This window comes from Lutra lutra, chromosome 1 (assembly GCF_902655055.1).
Source record: "Lutra lutra chromosome 1, mLutLut1.2, whole genome shotgun sequence".
NCBI classification, from domain to species: Eukaryota; Metazoa; Chordata; class Mammalia; order Carnivora; family Mustelidae; genus Lutra; species Lutra lutra.
In genome coordinates, this window is record NC_062278.1 from 92,924,239 (window position 1) to 92,947,654 (window position 23,416).

Consider the following 23,416-nt stretch of genomic DNA (forward strand, 5'->3'; position numbering starts at 1 on the left):
GTGAGCTTCCTACATTATACATAAAGTGAAATATCATTAATTTAAGGTAGAATACGATAGGTTAAAGTGCATACCTAGAGCAACTACTTAGAAAAATAAAAAATAAAAATCAACAGATTAGATAACATAGAACACTAAAATATATTGGATTTTTAAAATATTTTATTATTTATTTATTTGAGAGAGAGAGAGCATGAGTTGGGGGGTAGTGATGGGGAAACATAGAGGGAGAATCAGGCTCCCCACTCAGGACCCTATGATCATGACCTGAGTCAAAGACGGATGCTTAACCGACTGAGCCACCTAGGCACCTCCTAGATTATTTTTTTTAAAGCAGGAAAGAAAGATCAAAAGAAAAGCAGAAAAAACAAATGGAAAATAAAAGATGTTAAACATCAAGCAAACCATATCAATAGTTACATTAAATGTAAATGGAATAAACATGCCAAATAAGAAGTGTTATTGTCAGAGGGATTAAAAATGATTACTAATAGTAATTAGTAATAGTTAAAAAGTAATTACTAATACTAATATATGCTCTCTATAAGAATTGCATTTTAAAGACAATATGGAGAGGTTGAAAGTAAAAGGATGGAAAAAGACCTACCATACACATCCCAATAGGAAGAAAGTTGGTAGGACTACATAAATACCTGATAATGTAGACACCAAAACAAGGGGAATTACCAAAGATAAGAGATTTTCATAATGATAACTAGATCAATTAACCAAAGTTATCCAATTTGTCTAAACATGCGTGCTCCCAGGAGGTCTGGGTGGCTCAGTTGGTTAAATGTCTGCCTTCAGCTCAGATCATGATCTCAGGTCCTGGGATTGAGCCCTTCATCAGGCTCCCTGCTCAGCGGTGAGATTGTTTCTTCCTCTTCCTCTGACCTTCTGCCTGCTTGTGCTCTCTCTCTCAGATAAATGAAATCTTAAAAAAAATAAAAATAAAAATAAACGTGCATGTTCCCAATAGTGGAACTTAAAAGTAAGTGAAGCAAAACTTTACAGAAACAAAATATAGACAAATTCACAGGAGACTTTAACATTTTTATTTTTTTTTAAATGGTGAATTTATAATTATGGTAAGAAATTTCAACATTCTTAGGCCAATAATTAATAAAATAACTTTTTAATGTGGAAATAATAAGATCAGATTTGCATTTTTCACTTTGGTGGAATTGTCAAAGAAGTTTTGAAGAGGGGAAAGATAGAGGCAGAGAGATTATTGATTAGTAATTATTAGAGTTACTGAGTAAGAGATGATGATGGCCTGAATTAATGAAGAAAGAAGTGGGAGTAGAGAACAGGTAATAAACTGGAGATAAATCTAATTTCTAAAATTCATGGAAACTGGTCACTTCTTGAATGCTTGGTACAAGTGGGATGTGGCAATAGGAAGATTCCTAGAATCTTCAAGGATTCTTGCTGGAAGACTGGGTGGGTGCTTTTCATCAAAATAGTTTGAAGGAAGAGAATCACAACTAAGAGGAAAGGCAATGAGTTCTCTCTGGATCCTTTTGTGATGTCTGTGAGACGTTGGAAATGTCCCGTCAGCAACAGAATGTGTGGTCTGAGGACTGGAAAGAGGTCAGGTTAGAAAGAGGCACAGTGACAAAAGTCACCGGAATGGTTGAAGGATCCCAAGAGACAAGTATAAGGCCAAATACAGACCCCTGAACTCTGTTTCAGAAAAGGTAGACAGAGGAAGAGGAAACTGTCATGGAAAAAAAGAAGGGAAGGATAGGATAATAATCAGAAAAAGTCAGTCAGGAAAACCAAGAAGAGAGATGAATTCAAGAGGATAGCGCCCAGGGGAGATAAATGCTACAAGAAAATGAAGACTGAAACACATCCCTTGCATTTGGAGAACAGAAGATTTCTCCTTACTCTAACAGAATGACTTTCATGAAGAGAAGGGATGGAAACCTGATTGCACTCAACTGAAGACTGAATGAGAAATGCAGGTGAAGAAAAAGTTAATATAGCTTATTCTTTCAGTGATCTTGAATTTTAAGATGAAGAGGAACTCCTGACTTGAAATCAATAATTATTATTGTCAGCAATACTTAGAAAGTCTATTATGAACTGTAAGAAAGATGCAGTAGACACTTTCTTCAATTTAAGTGACCAATTAAACTCTTCCCTATGGAAAGATTATCATAGCTTCTTTTGTTATGTTGATTTTCAATCTAAGTGAGATCTTCAGAGATAATTAGCACTTAATACTATGCTTTTTATCAAGAGTGCTGTCTTTGTGAAGGGTCTAGAAAAGGCATACATTTAGATGGAAGAACACAATAAACACTTAAAGGCAATTTGGCAAAACCTTACTTATATTTTTTACAACTAAGGGTAGAATGGTTTAATATATCTTTCTTTGTAATTTATACAATGGAGGTACTCCCCAGGGAACTTGCGAGATTGAAAGGGCGTATGGAAGAGGTTGGAGGAAGTAAATAATAGGGAAATCCAAATTACAGTCCTGTAAATAAAATGTTTCTCCTTAAGATAATCCCCATTTGAGCACCATGTATATACCTAGGAAAATGCTTACAATTCAGATTGCATTGCAGATTAGTGAGTTCTCTCAGTTCTGCACTGTGATCTCTAGAAGTGAGGCAAAGAGAGTGAGAAGGACTATAAGGAGAGGCAATAAAGAGGCAAACCCCAACTTTATTCCTGAAAAGATGCGGAAACATGGAAATTGTACAAAGTGGGAAAATCCTAATTTTGTGTGTAGAACTTGGCATTTAAAGAATAATAATCTAATTCAGAAGATCAGTTTTCTCTTCTAGTAGCTTCTGAATGGCCTGACTGCCTAATGACACAGGAAGGAAGAGGACAGGCTGTTTTGGCAAAAGCTTGCCTCGGTCCATCACCAGGAATATGTTCCTATCAGCCCTGTGTTGTGAGAAGGCAACAAAGTCAATGTTCACTTAGTCTGCTGGGTGGCGCCAGATCATCACATAACTACCAAATCGCAGAAACAACTAAGTGCATTTCAAAAATCTTAAATGACTTAAGTATAAATTTATACTTGTGATCTTCATTATCTAAATTTTACATTTTTCTTACAAAATCCAAATAAGGATATCAAAAGGGGAAAAAAAGCTTGAAATCTCTCCAGTGTTAATACATGAATTTAAAATGATTTTTTTTATATTAATGCTAAAACAATTTTATATATAGAAATACCCAAAGGTAATATCCATACTTATATGCCTTTTCCGGTCAGAGCAGCAAATATAGGTACAATATGGCTTACGAAAAGGGAATATGTGAGTATTATAACTACTGATATGCTGGCATACAGCTCTGGGAAGATCTTGACCTTGTTCTACTCCCAGCTCCCCTTTGTTCCAAGGGGATCCCCTTATAGTGTTTCTAAGCTTATCTTAGACAACCATAGTCTGATCTCCACACCCAATTTACAATCAGGCCCAAATAGCCTGCAGAATGCTTATTCACTCTCTCCCTGTTAAAAATACTCCTGTTGTATATCCCATAATGTCAAGATTTTACTAAAGCAATAGCTACTTTACTGAGTGGACTGTGCAGAACATGCTTAGGTTTTGGATGATTCTGTGGTAGAGACTGCTAGTTATCTATCAAAATTCATACTCCTCTTTTTCCATATGATAGAATCCAAACTGGGTACAGGGCTACCCAGCTAAAACTACAATTTTTAGCCTCCTTTGCTTCTGTCTCTGGGATCTGACTTAGTTATGACCAAGAGAATATGAGAAGAAGTGGTAAGTGCAGGTTCCACTTCACGGGTTTAAAAGAAAATTGCTTGCCCCCAATATGTGCTCTTTTCCTTTGCCTTGAGCCAGAACATGGACATTATCTGCAATGTAGCTTTGATCATGCAGATGAAGACATTTCCTAAGAACTGACAGATCTTGTAAGGCCACTGTTTGGGACCTACTTTTTAAATAGCAGTTTAGCCTTTGCCTAACTAATACAGATATTAATAAACCAGTGAGTTTTATCTTCCATGTTTGCATTTTTTAACACAGGCAGCAAAGACACTGACTTACTTAACGACAAGGAGCACCTTTCCTGCATACCTTGGCAAGTCACCCGTGTCTGCCACTTTTATAGCACTAATGATTAGAAAGCAAAGCCTATGTCTTTCTAGCTCTAGCATTTAGCAAACATTTTTAATACAATGTAGATACAGAATCGATGTTTAAAAATATCAGGAATGGGGAAGGTTTGCAACCTTCAAAATCATGCCTCAGAGGCAGCCACCTAACCCGCTAACACACAGGATGAACCCTGCAAAGGTTAGGCTTTATGAGCACTTACATTGCCGCATAGCTGGATATAACACCAAGCTTGAAGACAGACCATATGGCTAATGCTCCCACATTTCAACCTGCCAGAAAGCATGGCAGGTCATCAGAAGATCAGTGGTGAATTGTATTGACACTGTAAACTTTACTGACAGCTGATCTGTACTCTCATATTAGGTGTCATAAAATTCCACGAATGGTGAGATACCTAGAGGTTTAACAATAATAAAAAAAAATACTGCGGGGTTAATTTACCAGATGAAGGATAATGGGAAATTTGCATTTTTAGCATTCATGCTGCTTCTCGAATGCTGTGAAAGAGAAATCCTGGCTCTGCCTGGTGTGTCACTGAAGGCTGTGTTTGTGTAAGTTAAGGGCACACCTGGGCACACACACTGACCTCATCAAAGCAGGATTCTCTAAAGGGCGCTGCTTGAGAGCACTTCTCAGTCTGCTCTCTGCACAATAATCTTAACTTCAGTTGTATATCTGGTCTGCCAAGTCTAGGTACCAATCTACAACAAGTGATTGGAAGTGATGTTTGTTCTGGACTTAATTATAACAACAAAATAAGTCATGGAAGAAAGTATTCAATCTATAGTTTTTTATCCTAATACATGCCGAAGAAATACAAGTAATGTCTTGATGGTAATTTGCAGTCCCTCTTCACTAAGAAATCGCAGCCATTGCAGATGGAGGAAACGTCTATCAGGGCCCTTGGTTGGTCTCAGATACAGGAATCCTAGAATAGATTGTTTTAGTCTGAGGTTCTCCCGAGTCTTAAAGTGAACCGTTTATCTTCCTTCTCCTTTGTCAGGCATTTCTTTAGATTTACCTTCTCTAGCTTTTGAAGATTGAATATGAAGAGATGAAATGTAGCTCTGGGCTTGGGAGAGACATAAACAAGCTACTCTGCCTAATCTGATTCCAGTTTAAGTTGCCAGAGGATTTTGCTTTTATCTCTTCCTGCTCAGCTCAACCTATTAAACAAATACTTTAGAGTTAGGGCAAAAAGTCATAAATTAATAAAGTGTTTGCATTTTTCTAGAAACTTCTAAGAATCTGGGCACGCTGATCTCTAACATTTGTTAGTTCCTGGGAAGAATACAAATGGAGGCCTACATACCATATGTCTAAGTATTTAAAAGAATAAATCAAGCCAAGAATGTAAAGAAAATGCCTATTCTCCTATTTAAATAAACCCTTGTAATAACCTGAAAGGCCAGGTTTGAATTTAGAATTCTTGAATTCGTTGGGTTTCTATAACAATACATGGCAGCAAAAGAAAGCCAGTCCCTTGCATCCGAAAGAAGATAACCCATTCCCTTCTCTTCCATTACTACTTCCATCCCACTCTAGAAGAGGCCTGGTTGCACGTCCATCCCACCCTGTAAATCCAAGCTCCATTTATGTCCCTGCAAGCACCAGTCCTTTGATCCTTTCTTGGGTCTTGGAGTGGGCCCTTTAGCTGCACAATATTTCGTAGAGAGAACACACCCTAGGAATGCCTTAAACAAATGCTGGAAGTAGGCTTGGTCTGTTTGGGAAGTGAATTCTTGGATTTCAGGTATCCAAAGCGTGGTCTAGAAGAGAGTCCCAAGCTTTGGATGGATATACCCCTTGGTTTTGCTGACTTTTAGCTCTTTGGAGAAAAAGCATAATCAGAGGATGTTTATAACAAGGGACCCAAACCCTCCTATCTTATTTTAAGGGTGATATTGAATCTAGAGCAGCAGCAGGCAGCCAGGAGAAGATTTTGGAGTTGGGTTTTGGTCCTGTTTCCTAATACCACCACCCAATTACAACATTTGGGAAAGTATACTTTTGAGTACATCAGTTATTAGTTATGTTAGATGATGGCAAGGAGTTTGATAACATCAAATCTGGTCCCTAGGATCTGCGAAAGCCTAGAAGAAATGATTTCTGGGTATAACCATGATAAACACTGAGAATGGGGATTTCAAATGAATTGTTTATAAAAAGAACTACAACTGCAGCACATGTCACATTGCCCTAGATACTAAATTAGCCTAATTAAGATCTTTCTAGTCTCAAGAGTAGACTTAGAGAAATTATTTTTCCCCTTTAATTAAATGGGTACTTACATAGAGACACATGTAAGACAGTACTCCTAAGACACAGTCAAAGGGCCTGAGTGGCTCAGTCGTTAAGTGACTGCCTTTGGCTCAGGTCATGATCCCAATGTCCTGGGATTAAGCCTGGCACAGGACTCCCTGCTTGGTGGGAAACCTGCTTCTCCCTCTCCCACTTCTCCTGCTTGTGTTCCTCTCTTGCTGTGTCCCTGTCAAATAAATAAACAAACAAATAAATAAATAAATAAATAAGTAAAATCTTAAAAAAAAAAAAAAAAAGACATAGTCAAGCTTGAATTCAAGCTCCAATATCTATCATTAACTACAGGAATAAAACTTAGGGTATGTGGCCAAATGGTTGGGTGTTTTATTTTCTCAGCATTCTCTAGGTAGGATTCAAAGGGAGTGGGTCACAGTACTAAGAAAACAGTTCTGTTTTTTTGGCTGGTCCAGGAGAGGTCTATCACTGCCTGTAGACCAGATGGTGCATGTCAGACTGATTCAGGCTGTAGGGAAGGGGTGACATTTAGGCCTTCCACTTTATGCATGTGATTGAGTGTCATTCTAACATTACCAACAGTGATGGGGCATTCTGACAAAGAGCATTCTGGACAAAATGCTATTCTAAAAATTGATCGTGGTGCTAAAAGTCAACTCTATGCTTCTATTGCAGACTTACGTACATCCATATTTATTTTCTATGGTTATACCCACTTGTATATAGATTTTGATTAATTTAGGTTAGAGTCTTATACCCAAAGAAAGAAATTTTATTACAGCATAGATGTTGCTTAGGGACCCTCAAGTTTCATAAGGAGAACTGTCCAGGAAACTTTTACCAAAGCAGTTACCTACAATGATATGTAAAAAAGAGTTTTTCAGCAATTACTAAAACTATGCTGATTATGTACAGAAATCATGAGGCACTGTGATTACCCAAGTGATTGGCTGGGACATTGGGTAGGTCACTAAAGTGACCTAGAGATAAATAGAAGATTGTTAGATATATTTACATATCTCAATTCCAGTTTGAAAAGCAGTGTTTTTCCAGTTTACAAGGCACTTCTCTGAGAGCTAACATAATTAGGCCCATCAGATTATTCTAAGAATTTGGAATTGGGGTAAAATGATGGTGGCTTGGCTTGTAAACATGGGAAAATATGTGAATCCTAGTTAACCACATGTATGAAGCAGCAAAACCACCAACCTATGGGGAACAAATGAATTTATCAGGATGCCAGAAAGAAGTAAAGATGAGAAACTATGTGTTTCTATATAGGAAGGAAAATGATTTAATAATATCCTGAAGTCTTGATGTTGGTCACTTCTAGATTCTGGCCTTTCCTAAAAATTGGTTGCAGTTTTTCCCTTGCTAACCAAAATATCCCTGTATCCTCAAATAAATCCTCTTTCCTGTTTCAGCATGGTGGGTTTCTACAGCCAAAGAGACTTGACTAAACATTATTTGAATTTCTCATTTACCCTGCAAAGATCTCTGTAAACACTGGGAAAATAGAAATGAGTTCTGCTTTTCTATGAATGCATGTTCTCTTCGAAACCATTTTCTATTTTCTATTCTCTTAGGAGGGGGATATATAACCCCCCCACACACACATACCCACATACCCCCCACACACATACAGAGATAGTATCCACACACATGTATGTATTTTTTTTTAATTTGCATTGATTCTCTGTGGCTATATTCTATGGCTATACTCTGCTCTATTGTCCATCTGTCCCGCTGTCATGTAAAGGATTTTGTAGCTATCCTGTTTCCTTTTCTGGTGTGATAAAGATATTGGGGAGGTGTATTGTACTTGCAATAGTTCTCCACATTGAGCACGCTCATCTCTGACTGTGATGTGTCTATTTCACAGTGTCATATCTTCCGGCTTTCCCAGACTCATGATGCCACATCTCCCTCCCATTTGTCATCAGGGTTTTGTTTTGTTTTCGATAATGTTTAACTGTCTTATGCCATTATAGCCTACATGAATATGTGCTAGGAGTTCTCAAACATTTTTGGTCTGAAACAATCTTTCCACACTTAATCATTTAGTATACCAAAGAGCTAGATATTTGCCATATTAAGAAATAAAACTGAGCAATTAAAAATATTTATATCAATTCATTTTCAAGTGGCAATAGTACAATTATTACACGTTCACACAAATAATGCATTTTTATTTTAAAAACTATGTTTTCCAATTTGAAAAAAAATTGTAGACAAGAGTAGTATCTCTTTATATTTTTCATATTTCTTTTATGCCTTGATTAATAGAAGACAGGAAGAATCTTCTATCTGTCTCTGCATTCGGTCTGTTGCAATGTCATACATGTTACAGCCTTGGGAAGCTCCACTGAACATTCATGAGAGACTTAGAGTGAAATGGGCAAATAACTTCATAATATTATTATGAAAATAGTTTGACTTCATATAGTCTCAGCCACTTGGAGAAGTACTGCCATGCACTATGCAATTGCAACATTAACCTAACAATCAAGGAATTTAAAAAGTAAATATTTTAACAACAAAAAAAATCTCTTTTCGTTTTTAACTGAACCAACCAAGATCATATATTTAGGGCACCCTACACCAATAACTTCTGATGGGGAAATCACATTCCTATTTTAACTTTGCTGATACATAAAATACTTTGGGGAAATTTAAATTGAATCTGAAGAAGTTTAAATATCAATCCCTATGGTGGACTGCTTTGTTAACTTTTCATCATCACATGGGTAGAATGAATAAATTAGTAAGTGACTTTACTTAAATGTCTTAGATGATTAGCATTATTTTTTTATTTGAATGCCTACATATAGAAATGGACTATTTTAGCATTTTTCAGGTTTGATATAGTTTTATCCTAACCTACTGGTATAATAAGCATAAAAATAAATACACTAGTGATATTCAAATCACAGAATTCTACAAATTTCTAAAAGGAGGAGAATGTATGATGACAATGTATGCTGTGATTTGGTGTATCTGAGAAAGCTCAAACACTCCAACTTTTAAATTCTTTCTTCAATAATCTCTAGGTAATTTGATCAAATAAAGTCTTCTCCCTTATAATCTTTAGAAAATGCACCAGAGCAGAACTCACTTAATCATATTCTATTCTTAAATGATTATTTCTATGCCACACTCAATATTTACAAAGATATCTAAAGTTTTCTGCTAGTTCTGTTCTCTAGGATGCACATGTATAACCCTTTAAGGTGATTTAAAGGAAATCGGGTTAAGAAGGAGGCTGCCTGGATTGTAGCAAATCATTGCACAAGGCCATAGGGCAATGTCTCTACATTCCCACTATTGAATTCTAGGTTTTTGTTTCTTTCTTCCAAGAAGTGATGGCAAGGTAGGGACAAGATGAGAAAATGAGGATATAAAGCTAAATAAGTAATTATTTATACTGACTTTAACAATCAGCAGAAAAAGTAACTGGTCAGCAATTTCCAGAAGTTCTTTCAAGACTGAATCCTTTTATATACAAATCATATTCTTTACTTTCATGTTACCATTTTTTTGTATATAGCTGAATTTTCTGTCTTTGACTTCAAAAAGATCAATCTGACCTGCAAGTAATTTTACGACTGAAAAAAAAACCTCATTTCTATTTTTTTAAAAAGATTTAATTATTTATTTATTTATTTATTTATTTATTTATTTTAGAGAGAGAGACAGAGAGAGAAGAGTGAGCAGGGAAGGGGCAGAGGGAGAGGGAGGCAATTAGACTCCCCGCTGAGTGGTAAGCCCCACCTAGGGCTCAATCCAAGGATTGGGAAATCATGATCTGAGCCAAAACCAAAGGTCAGAAGCTCAACTGACTGAGCCATCCAAGCACCCCTTAACTCTCTTTAAAAGCAGACAATAAAATCCAGAATCATAGCAACATAGTGACAACAATAACAATGCCCAGCATCCAATCACAATGCTACATATTTTAAAAAGCAGAAAATGTGATCCATACATAAAAGGGAAATCAATCATTTGAAAAACAGACCCCAAAATAACAGTGATTATAGATTTAGCTTACAAGGACCTAAAATGGCTGTTATAAATATACTCAAGAATTTAAATTAATATATTTAGAATTAAACCTAAATAAAATCTGGAGGGAAATGGAAGAATTTTTTTAAATGAAACTACTAGCGCTAAAATATATAATATCTAAAGTGAAAATTTTACTGGGTGGAATTCAATGAATTAAACCCTGCAGAAGAAAAGATTAAAGAGTTCAAAGACATTACAATAGAAACTATGCAAACCAATGTACACAGAAAAACATGTACAACGTTGCAGTGTCCTGTGAATTGATGTGATGCAGTCTACCATACCTTTAATTCAAGCCCAGGGGAAGTGGGGAGAGGAAAGAAAAATGTTTTGAAGAATGATGGCCAAAAATATCCAAATCCGATATTAACTCTTAGCCCATGGGTCCAATAAGGACAACAACCCCCAGCAGGATAAGCACAGTGAAAATAACATCACAACACATTATAATTAAATTGCTGAAAAGCAGGTTGAGAACAGTGTCACATTACTAGAGAAGACGCCTTGATTATGGATTTCCCAAACTCAGGAACTATGAGAACTAAATTTATTTAACTCACCCAATCCAGGATACTGTGTTGTAGAAGCTGAAGCTAAGACCGCAGGCATAGAGCCATAGAACCTCTATCTCAGCCATGGACCAACAACTTCCAAACTTCTTTTACCTGACAGAGAAATAAACTTTCATCATCTTCAGGCACTTTTTCTTAGTCTCTTTTATAGTTAAAACATGTCCTACTTTATGCAATTATCTACAGCATTGGGGACCTCATATAGACTGAAAAGGCAAACGTCCACCTGAACTGGTGGTTCTAACAACGTTCTTTATTTATTTCAGTTCGATGACTCCTCATTGAGTAACTGCCAGGATGGAGGAGAGTCCTAGTTCCTATGGGAAACACAAAGATGAATGAGACTACATTATGGTGCAATTAAGAATACACAACTCTTCCTGGGCCCCCTGTTACAGGAGCAGCTCAAACAAAGAATTATTATGATATAGGGGGAGAGTGTTGGTGGAAGGAAGTAGCAGTTGAGAGAAACTTGGATGACATTTTTAGAAAAGGAAATATTTGAAATCGGTCTTGAAGCAAAATTAGAGCTTTGACAGACATTTTGCAAGAGGGGAGAAAAAAACATTTCCAGGAAGTTGAAGCAGATTTAACAGTCACTCACCCAAAGTGAGAGATTAGAGATGCATTATATAACCAAGCACCAATAAGTAAAGATTAATCTAGAAATGTGGGGTTGAATTATGGAAGACCCTGAACACTGGCTACAGGGTCTCCCTTTTATTCTTCAGGCAGTAACAAGACAGCATCTTTATATCTCACTTACCTTTTTCACTTGGATTTTTAAATTTTTTTTTATTTTAATTTTATTTATTTATTTGACAGATAGAGATCACAAGTAGGTAGAGAGGCAGGCAGAGAGAGAGGAGGAAGCAGGCTCCCTGCTGGGGCTCCCTGAACCCTGAGATCATGACCTGAGCCGAAGGCAGAGGCTTAACCCACTGAGACACCCAGGTGCCCCTTAAATTTTTTTATTTGAGAGAGAGAAAGGGAGGGAGCACAAGGCAGGTGGGGGGAAGGGCAAAGGAGAGGGAGAGAGAGAATCTCAAGCAGACTCCCCGCTAAGGGTAAAGCCCAATGTGAGGCTCAATCCCAGGAGCCTGAGATCATGGCCTGAGCCGAAATCAAGAGTCGGCTGCTTACAGGTGGGTTTTTTAAAGCTATGTTTTATTTGGATTTTTAATGTAATATTTTCTCATTGGCTTCTTTCCTCACCGAATCTTGTATTCTGGTAGCTTCTTTACCATTTTATTATCAGATAGTTCTGAGCATGGCGAAGGAAGCTTCACAGAACAGAAGCAATATACCTTGTTTCAAGTCTTCCCAGAGTACGGTTCCCTGATTGGTAACGAAACTTGTTAGTATGCAAATACCCAGGACCCAACCAAGACCTACCAAATCAGAACCTTTGGAGGTGGAGCCAAACCATCTGTTTTAACAAAGCTCTCCAGGTGATTCTGATGCACATCCAAGATAAGAACAACTGGCTTAGTGACTTAGAGGTGGGATCTGGAGTCAGAGAATCAGAGTTCAGACACCAGTTCTACCATTTATACTCCATGGGTGCCCTTGAGCAAAGTTCCTTCACCTTCTGGTTCCAAATTTCTTATTTCATAAAGCATATGACAGAGATAGGGGGATTACATAAGATATTGATATTGATATTACATAAGATATAATAATATAATATGATATGAAATTAGATAAGATATTGATACTGATATTACATAAGATATAAGATACTGTATACTACTCAGTAAGATCTCTATAAGTATAAATTGTTAATTACAAAGTAGGAACTTAATTGCCCCCAATTTTTCTCTGTATACTTTCATAGATAGAAGAATATGAATAATGTGATACAAGCTATGACAAACCAAATAATTCAAAGTTAATATGTATACATAATCTACAAAAAAAATCTGTTCAGAAAAAGATGCCTGTTGAGAACTGCTCAGACCAGTTTTTCTTCTGTCATTTTCTGTGAAGCATTGAGCACATGCTTTTAAACATCATTAGCAAGCCTATGCCCTCATCCCTTATAAGTAGGTATAATTTTTATATCAGTCAGAAATCTGTTAGGACAAATCTTCAAAGATGATACCCTCAACCTTTACTCCTCCACCCCCCACTACGTGCGCGCGCGCACACACACACACACACACATACACGTGCGCACAGAAGTTAAAGGCTGCTTTATTTATTATGGAAAGAAAGATTCTCAATCAAGACAGCTATCTGGCAGCCAACAAAGCACCCCATTAATGGGCTTTCTGAATTTTACATCCTTTCCTGTCTTTTGGTGAAGACAGATTTTTCCCATGCAGCTGAGCAATTTGCAGAGTAAAATGCACTAGATTTGGGAAAACTGAAATAGCATTCCAGACCTTTACCTTACCAGGTTGTCAGGCACCAGGATAAGAAGACATACACTACAGGCTAATACATGGAAAACATGCATTAAGAACATAGTGGTATTATTTTGCTGAACATTAGCTACCTAGTTCCTATGAACTAACACTATCTGGTGTATTTCTTGCTCCTAGCAGAGACCAGCATGGAATCCCTAGTCAATATTGGCATCACAGGATAGGATGGATGAGATCCACACAATCATTCAGAAACCCAGGCTGATGGAGCCTCTGCCATCTTCTGGATACTTTATAAGGTTTCTGTGGTCACCCTTAATGTGGATGTACAGCCGACAGGGTAGACAAAAGAGAAAGAAAAGTAGACAAATGTGTTTTGTAACCACTGCAGCCAGAAGTAACACATTGCATTTCTGTTCATCTTCCACATGGTGAGAACAGGCCAAGCAGTCTACCGAGTTCATGGGAGATGTGAATGCAGTCTCTGGCTGGTTGTTGGGTCAGCATGCACTGGTCGACTTTTGAGGTTATCATAGGCCACTTGGATAAATATGACAGATGAAATGATGTCCCCAGCCAGGCCACCACTGGCCAGCAATAGCTCTATCCTGAGGAAGCCATCATCAAAAATCTTCACTACATAGAGGTCTCTGCCACAAGAATAAGACTTTTATATATATTCTGTTTTTAAAAATTGAACCTCAGGGGTGCCTAGGTGGCTCAGGTAGTTAAGCATCTGCCTTCAGCTCAGGTCATGATCCCAGGGTCCTGGGATCAAGCCCCACATTGGGCTCTCTTCTCGAAAGAGCCTTCTTCTCCCTCTCCCTTTACCTGTTGCTCTTCTCTGTATCTGTCTCTTTCTGTCAAATAAATAAATAAAATCTTTAAAAAAATAGAATAAAAATTGGATCTCAAATCTATAAAAGGACAACGGTAAATACATTAAGGGTAATGTAACAGACCAAGATCTGCATGAGAGGCAGAGCCTGAAATTTTTGTTGGTTTTATGAAAACACATTGTTTATGGATAATGGTGACTCAAAAGGTATTATTCCAGAAATGTGTCTTTGATGAAAATCTAAGATTTACAAACATAGGACTTTGGAATAGAGACTTAAAATAAGATTTGTTCAACCCTTCAGTATACTGGTGAGGACATCAAAGCCCCAGAGAATTGAGGTGACAAGCCAAAAATATAATTTTAGGCAGTAAAAAAGTCTCATCTTTCACTTCCCTTATGCCATCAGGTATAAGGTCATCAAAAGGAGAAAGAAAAAAAAAAAACAGATTTTGGCTTCTAAAACTTTAGACTTTATCTAGAGTTGATCACACAAGGAGCCAGAAAACAAACAAACAAACAAACAAAAACAGGAGAAATACAGGGGAAAAACAGATGATAATACACTGACTTTCCACCCCATGCAGAGTGAGTCTCAGAATCCACACAGCTCAGGGGTCAGCCCCTCATTGGGTGTGTCTCAGTGATGCTAGGCCCTCCTGTGAGAAAATATCTTACTTCCAGAAGTCCAAACCACTGACTTCTAATGAAATCTGCCTAATTTTTCTCTGTGTCTTTCAAGATTTCCAGATCATTATTACTCAATTCAGGAAATTCTATAAACCTCACCCCCAAAAAGAAATCTTAGGTCTTTGACCACCTAGGTCCCACAGCCTGAGGTAGCAGACTCCTTCCTCTAAAGCATGCCATGAATTATAACTGTGTGAAGTCAATAAACCCAATTCCAAAATTTCCAAAAAATACTACTACTTTGAAGACCATTTTATCTCAAGGAAGAAAAAAAATGTATACGTGATATGTGTATGATGGATTAGATTTTTTCAAAGGATATTTATTTGATATTTTTCTCCCACATAGATAATATACTGTTATGATCTTAAAGATTTCACATAGCTTAGCAAAGAAAATTATTTTGTATTATTTCATAACTTATTTTATATATCTTTTATAAATATATTCCAGAAATTTTTTTGAAGTTATTTTTATTTATTTATTTTCAGTGTAACAGTATTCATTGTTTTTGCACCACACCCAGTGCTCCATGCAATACGTGCCCTCTCTAATACCCACCACCTGGTTCCCCCAACCTCCCACTCCCCGCCCCTTCAAAACCCTCAGATTGTTTTTCAGAGTCCATAGTCTCTCATGGTTCACCTCCCCTTCCAATTTCCCTCAACTCCCTTCTCCTCTCCATCTCCCCTTGTCCTCCATGCTATTTGTTATGCTCCACAAATAAGTGAAACCATATGATAATTGACTCTCTCTGCTTGACTTATTTCACTCAGCATAATCTCTTCCAGTCCCGTCCATGTTGCTACAAAAGTTGGGTATTCATCTCTTCTTTTTTTTTTTTTTTTAAGATTTTATTTATTTATTTGACAGAGAGAGATCACAAGTAGACGGAGAGGCAGGCAGAGAGAGAGGGAAGCAGGCTCCCCGCTGAGCAGAGAGCCCGATGCGGGACTCGATCCCAGGACCCTGAGATCATGACCTGAGCCGAAGGCAGCGGCTTAACCCACTGAGCCACCCAGGTGCCCCTATTCATCTCTTCTGATGGAGGCATAATACTCCATAGTGTATATGGACCACATCTTCCTTATCCATTCATCCATTGAAGGGCATATTGGTTCTTTCCACAGTTTGGCAACTGTGGCCATTGCTGCTATAAACATTGGGGTACAGATGGCCCTTTTTTTTCACTACATCTGTATCTTTGGGGTAAATACCCAGTAGTGCAATTGCAGGGTCATAGGGAAGGTCTATTTTTAATTTCTTAAGGAATTTCCGCACTGTTCTCCAAAGTGGCTGCACCAACTTGCATTCCCACCAACAGTGTAAGAGGGTTCCCCTTTCTCCACATCTTCTCCAACACATGTTGTTTCCTGTCTTGCTAATTTTGGCCATTCTAACTGGTGTAAGGTGGTATCTCAATGTGGTTTTAATTTGAATCTCCCTGATGGCTAATGATGATGAACATTTTTTCATGTGTCTGATAGCCATTGGTATGTCTTCATTGGAGAAGTGTCTGTTCATATCTTCTGCCCATTTTTTTTTTATGATTGTCTGTTTTGTGTGTGTTGAGTTTGAGGAGTTCCTTATAGATCCTATTCCAGAAATTTTTAACCTTTGTGATATGGAGCTATAAAAACTACTGAATTAATTTCACTGAAGGTGAAGATTAAAGGTTTTAACCTTGAAAGTGTTTTGGCAGCTATGTTTCTTGAACAGGGGAGAGGGGGATTTTCAGCTTGAACCCATACCAGAAAGTTATCTTCTCTTTTGAAAAAAAAAAAAAAAAAGATTCTATTTATTTATTTATTTATTTGAAAGAGAGAAAGAGCATGAGCAGGGGGCAAGGGGCAGAGGGAGAAGGAGCAGCAGATCCCTGCTGGGCATGGAGCCTGGCACTGGGCTTGATCTTAGGGCTCCAGGATCATGACCACAGCCAAGGCAGATGCTTAGCTGACTCAGAGCTTAAACACTCTCACCTTGCAAGGCAACTAACAGCTACCAGGTGCAGAGCATGAAATTGGAGAAGAAAAACATCTGACAGTGCGAAGTCAGCCTCCATAGCAGGGAACCTGAGGCAGATGTTCAGCAGATCTTAGTGAAGAAAAGCAAATAAATGAGGAACATATTATGAAAAAACTACTTAAAGCAAAACTGGGGTGGTCTCCTTATTACATTGTCTCATTTATAAAAACCCTTCTTAATTCTTTATCCTGTTTTATTTTTTCACTGGTTATGGTTCTTTTGCCACCAGTAAAATGGCAGCTCCATGAAGGCAGAGACCCTGTCAGATTTGTTCACTTCTATATCCCTAGTCTCTACAGCAGTGCCTGGATCATGGTGGAAGCTCAATATTTGTGGAAAAAATAAATAAATAAATCTCCAGAGCAAACTCACATGTTACACATGAAAGAGGATGCTAAGACTCCGGCAATCCAAAGGAAACAGGAATTCAGATAGAACTGAATAAAACTACTATCCTCTTAACAGCCCATTATTCCTCTTCTTCCTGAATTGAGGAAACATATTTTTAAACCCGTTCCATGATGAGCAACAAACGTATGGTATATCATTAACATCAAGATTAGCATTTGCTGTGTGATAGCCGAGTAGCTCAAGTTGACAGTCTAGAAAAATGAATATTGCTTTCAATTCTGTTATGGTTTTAAGCGATCATAATTAATATAAAGTTGTTTTCATAATGTTTTGAGTATTGTTCTAGGTTTTTCTGTAGATAGATATCTAGACTTCAGAGACTAAACAGCACAGTGTTTCAGGAGAAGACCAAAGACCTGCACTACTTTAAATGATTTACACAGGGAGCGCCTGGGTGGCTCAGTCGGGTAAGCAGCCAACTCTTGATTTCAGCTGAGGTCATGATCTCAGGGTCCTAGGATTAAGCCTTACACCAGGCTCCGTGCTCAGTCGAGAGCCTGCCTAAGGATTCTCTTTCATTCTCCCTCTGCCCCTCCCCCTGCTCTCTCTCCTTCTCTCTCTATAAATAAATAAATAAATAAAGGGTTTTAGAGAAGGGATTATAACTCAGAGATTATGGTCACTCAGATAGTCTCGGCTTCAAATTTGGAAATACTCACATTTGGAAATACTGTGAAGATGACCATATTTATTTGCCATGTGTCCTTGGCTAATTTCTATGACATCTTTGAGCCTCAGTTTTTTCATCTGGAAGGTGGGTAATATTATCCCACAGGGTTTTCAGTATGTTTAACATAATGTAGATAAAGTGCTTACTTCAGTGCATGGCACATTATTAGAGCTCAACAATGGGTAGCCATTATCATGAAATTCTCTAAGAATTGCCAGACCAATCAAAGGATACTCTACATCATTAACATGAAAAAGGAAAAACTGTGAAACACTCATTATATCAAGTCATTGGAATGCAGTATTCTTTTGAATATTTGGATCTGACATTTCCGAGTATTCAGAGAAAGGGTTCTGCATTTAATCTTTACAGATTACAATCTTGGCTCTAACTCTTCCTTAGTTCAGTGTTATAAAATCTTGGAAGGTCAGCTTCCTAAATCACACTAATTGAGCTGCCACTTTCATGCATGTTAAAACTTTATAAAAGTTCTCATTATTTTACTTTCTCATACAAGTTTAAAGTATAAATCAGAAAATAGATATGTCCCAAAAGGTATTAAAACAATGGCAAAAATTAAATGTTAATACGTGGAGTTAAGATTAAGATTTTTCCCTTTGCTCACTTGTTTCTTAAATTCCACATATGAGTGAAATCATATGCTATTTCTTTTTCTCTGACTCATTTCACTTGGCATGATACTCCCTAGCTCTATTCATATCATAGCAAATGGCAAGATTTCATTTTCTTTATGACTGAATAATATTTCACTATATATTTATATATGTCACACCTTCTTTATCCATTCATCAAAAGGGAGAGTGAAAAAAACTAAGAATCAGACTCCTTACTATAGAGAACAAACTGATGGTTACCAGAGGGGAAGTGGGTGAAGAGATAAATGAAATAGGTGATGGGGATTAAGGAGTGCACTTATCATGATGAGCACCAGGTAATGTATGGAAGTATTGAATCACTGTATTGACAGCTGAAATTAATATAAAGTTGTATGTTAACTAACAGGAATTAAAATAAAAACAAAACAAAGGATGAGGTTAAGATTAATAAAACACTCGGGGCGCCTGGGTGGCTCAGTTAAGCCTCTGCCTTCAGCTCAGGTATTGAGCTCAGGGTCCTGGGATGAGCCCCACATCCATCCATCGGGCTCTTTGCTCAGCAGGGAGCCTGCTTCCCCCTCACCCTCTGCCTTCCTCTCTGGCTACTTGTGAATCCTCTCTCTCTGTCAAATAAATAAATAAAATCTTTTAAAAAAAAGGTTAGTAAAATACTCAGAGTTCATCTACTATCATGGATCCTAGATCTTTGTCTCTCCAGAGAGTCACATACCATGCCCACTCTGTCTCTTGACCTTACTTCTGCATGGCCTGGATAATGCTGTTATGCCTGGGGGTCAGATGTCCCAGTTTTTTTTAGGAATACAGAGACCTTGATATCTAAGATAGAAATCTAATATCAAAATATCTTGGATGAGACTATTCTAACATATTAATAGCAGTACTTTATGTAAGTCCACCACTTTTGATTCATATAGACTTTATAAAACATAAAGACAAGAAACATTAAATGAATAAATTCATTTATTAATAATTTCACTTACTCATTAATATAGATCTATATCAGTACAGATTAATACACATAGTTAAAACAGAAAAAGATATGTAGAAAATACTTGCACAATGATGCTATTTTGCCAATCAACTATTTTTCAGGAATCATCTTATGTTCTGAGGCTGTTCTTTTCAATCACAGTGAATCTAAATCTCTTCCATTCATCTTTTGGGTGTCAGGATTTGTCACCCTTCCCATAAACAAAATTGATTCTAGGAAAAGAAAAAAAGAAGCAACACTAGGAATTTCTGGAGAAAAAAATTGACAATAATTAGTCTTTCTGAATATCTTAACAGATCATTTAGTATTTTTTTTTGGTATAAGATAAATAAGCAACATCTAACAACAAAACCCTCTCCTTTGCCTAAAATACATAATTATATCATTATTAATCATGTTCTGGTAATTTATGAAGTAAATTAACACCGATAATAGCTTGTCATGGAAAATGTATTAGTCCTGTTTTTCGTATAGGAAGGCAAAAAATAAAGAGGTAGAGAGGTGTTCTAAATATAGAGACTCAGGCAAACATAGCGTAATGAAAGGATGATGAAAATGGTGGAAATTACAAATTAAAGACATTAGCAGTCATCGTTTTATACCTGTAACATAAGCCCTTAGGGTTGAGTGAAACCTCTCAGATGTACTCCTTCAGCTCTAAAGCTAAGCTTATTGCAAATGACAATATTTTCTACTGCTAGTGCTTTCACATCCTCACTGCTGTGATATTGTATACAGCAGAAATGTAAATACCTGAATCCAGTCATTCTGTGTTTTCCAGTGAAAAGGAACTAAGAGCAAGAGGACAAAACAGAAATAAAGGAGGTGTCAAAATCCAGGCACCTTTCTTTTCAATGAGGGTAAGAGAAGTGGCTAGAATGGATCAATGCCACGTGTTGCCTTGATTTTTGTGTTCCTTACAGATATATGTAATAAGTATTTCAAAAGTGATAAAATAAATAATACATTATATGTTTATTAAAAATAGTGATACAATTTACATTATTTTAAAGCTATGAAAATCATACTGAAATGTGTTTGAAAGAATTATTAGAGTCCTTTTTCATTAACTCCTTACTGTTCAGTCCAAAGACAGACACTCAGAAGAGCCAATAACATGGAAATAGACATAATCTCCAGATTTTTTCTTTTTATGATTATAATCAATAATACTTTGCCTCAAAAATCTCCAAATAACTCCAAGAAAAAGAAAACAAATTCTCCTGTTTTTTGGATAGTTGGAGACCCATAAAATAACTTTCCCAGGATGTATATTGCATTTTATCACAATAGGAATCAGCAATGACTGTTGTCTATAATGCTAAGGCATTAAAATGCTTATTGAAATTGTTTGGGAAATTTTTTTTAAAGATTTTATTTATTATGTATTTGACAGACAGAGATCACAAGTAGGCAGAGAGGCAGGCAGAAAGAGAAGAAGGGAAGCAGGCTCCCCGCTGAGCAGAGAGCCTTATGTGGGGCTTGATCCCAGGACCCCGGGATCATGACCTGAGCCGAAGGCAGGGGCTTTAACCCACTGAGCCACCCAGGTGCCCCGTGTTTGGGAAATTTTTTAAGTGACTTCTATGGAAACTAACATCATAATTGAAGACAATAGTTTAAAATTTTAAACATTCAGAAGTGTAGGACATTGCATAGAAGCCATTTGTTCCAGCCTTTTCAATCTGCTTCTTTGACCAAGGAGTACCATGTTTTGAATGGAGTCATTTTGCAGTCACCAATCTATTCTCCACTAAACTGGATGGATTAGTGAAATTTCCCTGGACATAACAGTAATGGATAGAGAGGCAGGCTGAAGGAGAAATCATTATTGTTTCCACTTTTCTCTACAATCTCCCTTCTCAAAGAGGTGTCCTCCATATTTAACCAATGTATATATACAACCTCTCCATCAGATAGAAGCAAATTTTACTTTCTAATATTAAAATACACTAGCATAACCAAAACCAATAGCTCAGAAGAAAGATTTCTTAATGGATATCCTGCAGTCTGCTTCTTCTTTCAACCCAAAACCATAAAGAGTTTAAACACTATTTTTTTTAATATGTGTGGAGTACTGTCAGTTTCAGAATCATGATTCATTTTCTGAGAAATGGCACATTTCATATAGTATCTTTCACAATTTCATTTGAAAGTCTCCAACACTGGCCCAGCCCCTCAGCTTAAAAGAAGAAAAAGTGTTCTTCATTTCCTTGGAAGTTCTGCTTAGTAAAAGCTTTGGATAAATATATTGAATTATAAAACTAATGCGGTAGAAAAATACAAATAGTGTTTGGATTTGGCCCAAGAGGACTGTTTGACCACAAGAAAATTTTAAATATGATAAAAATTGATTATAATAAATCAAAATCATTCATCCTCTTAACTTCAGTAATCGTTAAATGAATTTATTTTACATAAAACATTAAGCTACTTAGTTCGCTATGCTATGCTAAGGCACCATTTTTGTCAATCGCAATGATTTCCTCAGTTCATTTGTGAGAGAAAAATAAATAAATCACTGAATGTGTATTGTCTTAAGATAATGGCCCATTCTACATTTTATATGGCAACAACTTACAGTCCCCAATAAATGTGCAGCCATTCAATTTAAACAATACTTTAAGGGTGTGACCCTAGTTTAGAAAGTCTCATTATAATAAAGATCATGAGACAGTGGAAATTATCATTAAGGTCTGATAGTTAAGCATTATCACAGATAAATAAATAAATGGATTATTTGGGAATTAGAATTTTCACTGCTGTTTAACTGGTAGCAATTAGATTGCCTTGGTCATCAACTTGGTAAATAGAGTCAAACAACATTATTCTAAATGCCATTATTTCCTTGTGCATTGAGGTCCAATGCAGCTTCATTTATTTCTATGTTCCATATTCGATAATTACATACTAATTGTAAGAAATGAGTTATCCAAAGGTTAAGGATGTATAGATCAAATGACACACTTAGAATATCCTTTAACATGGACTCATGCAGCATGGGAATTGAAGTTGCGTTGATGCAATCTCAGCAAGTCTAAAACTATCTCATTGTTTTCAAGACAAAACATTCAGAAGGATAACTCAGCATTGGTTCCATGGAGCCTAAAAAGAGAGACTGGTATATCCTTCAGGGGGCCAAAAATACCAGTACCATTAGCTAGTCAAACAGATTCAGATCTAAAATTAACTATGCCTCTTCTCCATGTAACCCAACTTATACAGAGAAACTTCTCCATTTTCCTTCCTTCCTTCATGTATTCAATCACTCCCTCATTTATAGTTATTGATTTATTCCTAATGAATGCTACATGCCAGGAATAGTGTTACAGGCTTCACATATTCTTTTATTTAACTCTAGGAGATGAGTACTAATATTATGTTTAAATAGGAGGTGGAGAAAATGTGGCTTAGGAAGTATCATTGACTTGTCTTACAACTACTAGCTAACAGAGCTAGGACTTGACCCCAGTCTGACCCCCAAGTTCACACTGTCAGTCTCTAGGGATGCTGATATTGTGCGCAGAGCACGTGGCCAAATACTCCACATGTTGCCTTTGTGTCAAAGGCAGTCCAGTCCACACTTACCTCTACCTTTTGTGGCTAACTCTATCATCTTTCACCAACTACCCTCACTGGAGATTTGTAATTGTATTTGACCTCTCCCTCCCACTCAGAGCCCATAGCTAGTCACTTGTTCTTTTGGAATCTACCTCTGAAACCTTCACAACTGGGCAACTCCCATTTTCTAT

At 37.0% G+C, this 23,416-nt stretch overlaps 1 protein-coding gene across 4 annotated transcripts in view; it reads right to left on the reverse strand.

Annotated features, from left to right (window-relative positions):
- Positions 1–19,652: 19,652 nt before the first annotated feature.
- The window catches only part of SERPINI2 (serpin family I member 2), a 35,676-nt gene continuing 31,912 nt past the window's right edge, over positions 19,653–23,416 (reverse strand). For all 4 annotated transcript variants that reach the window (XM_047694846.1, XM_047694763.1, XM_047694674.1 and 1 more), the window contains one exon: positions 19,653–19,876. In XM_047694846.1, the coding sequence (XP_047550802.1) occupies positions 19,800–19,876 (77 nt within the window). In that variant the 3' untranslated portion in view covers positions 19,653–19,799. The remainder of the gene's footprint in view (positions 19,877–23,416) is intronic.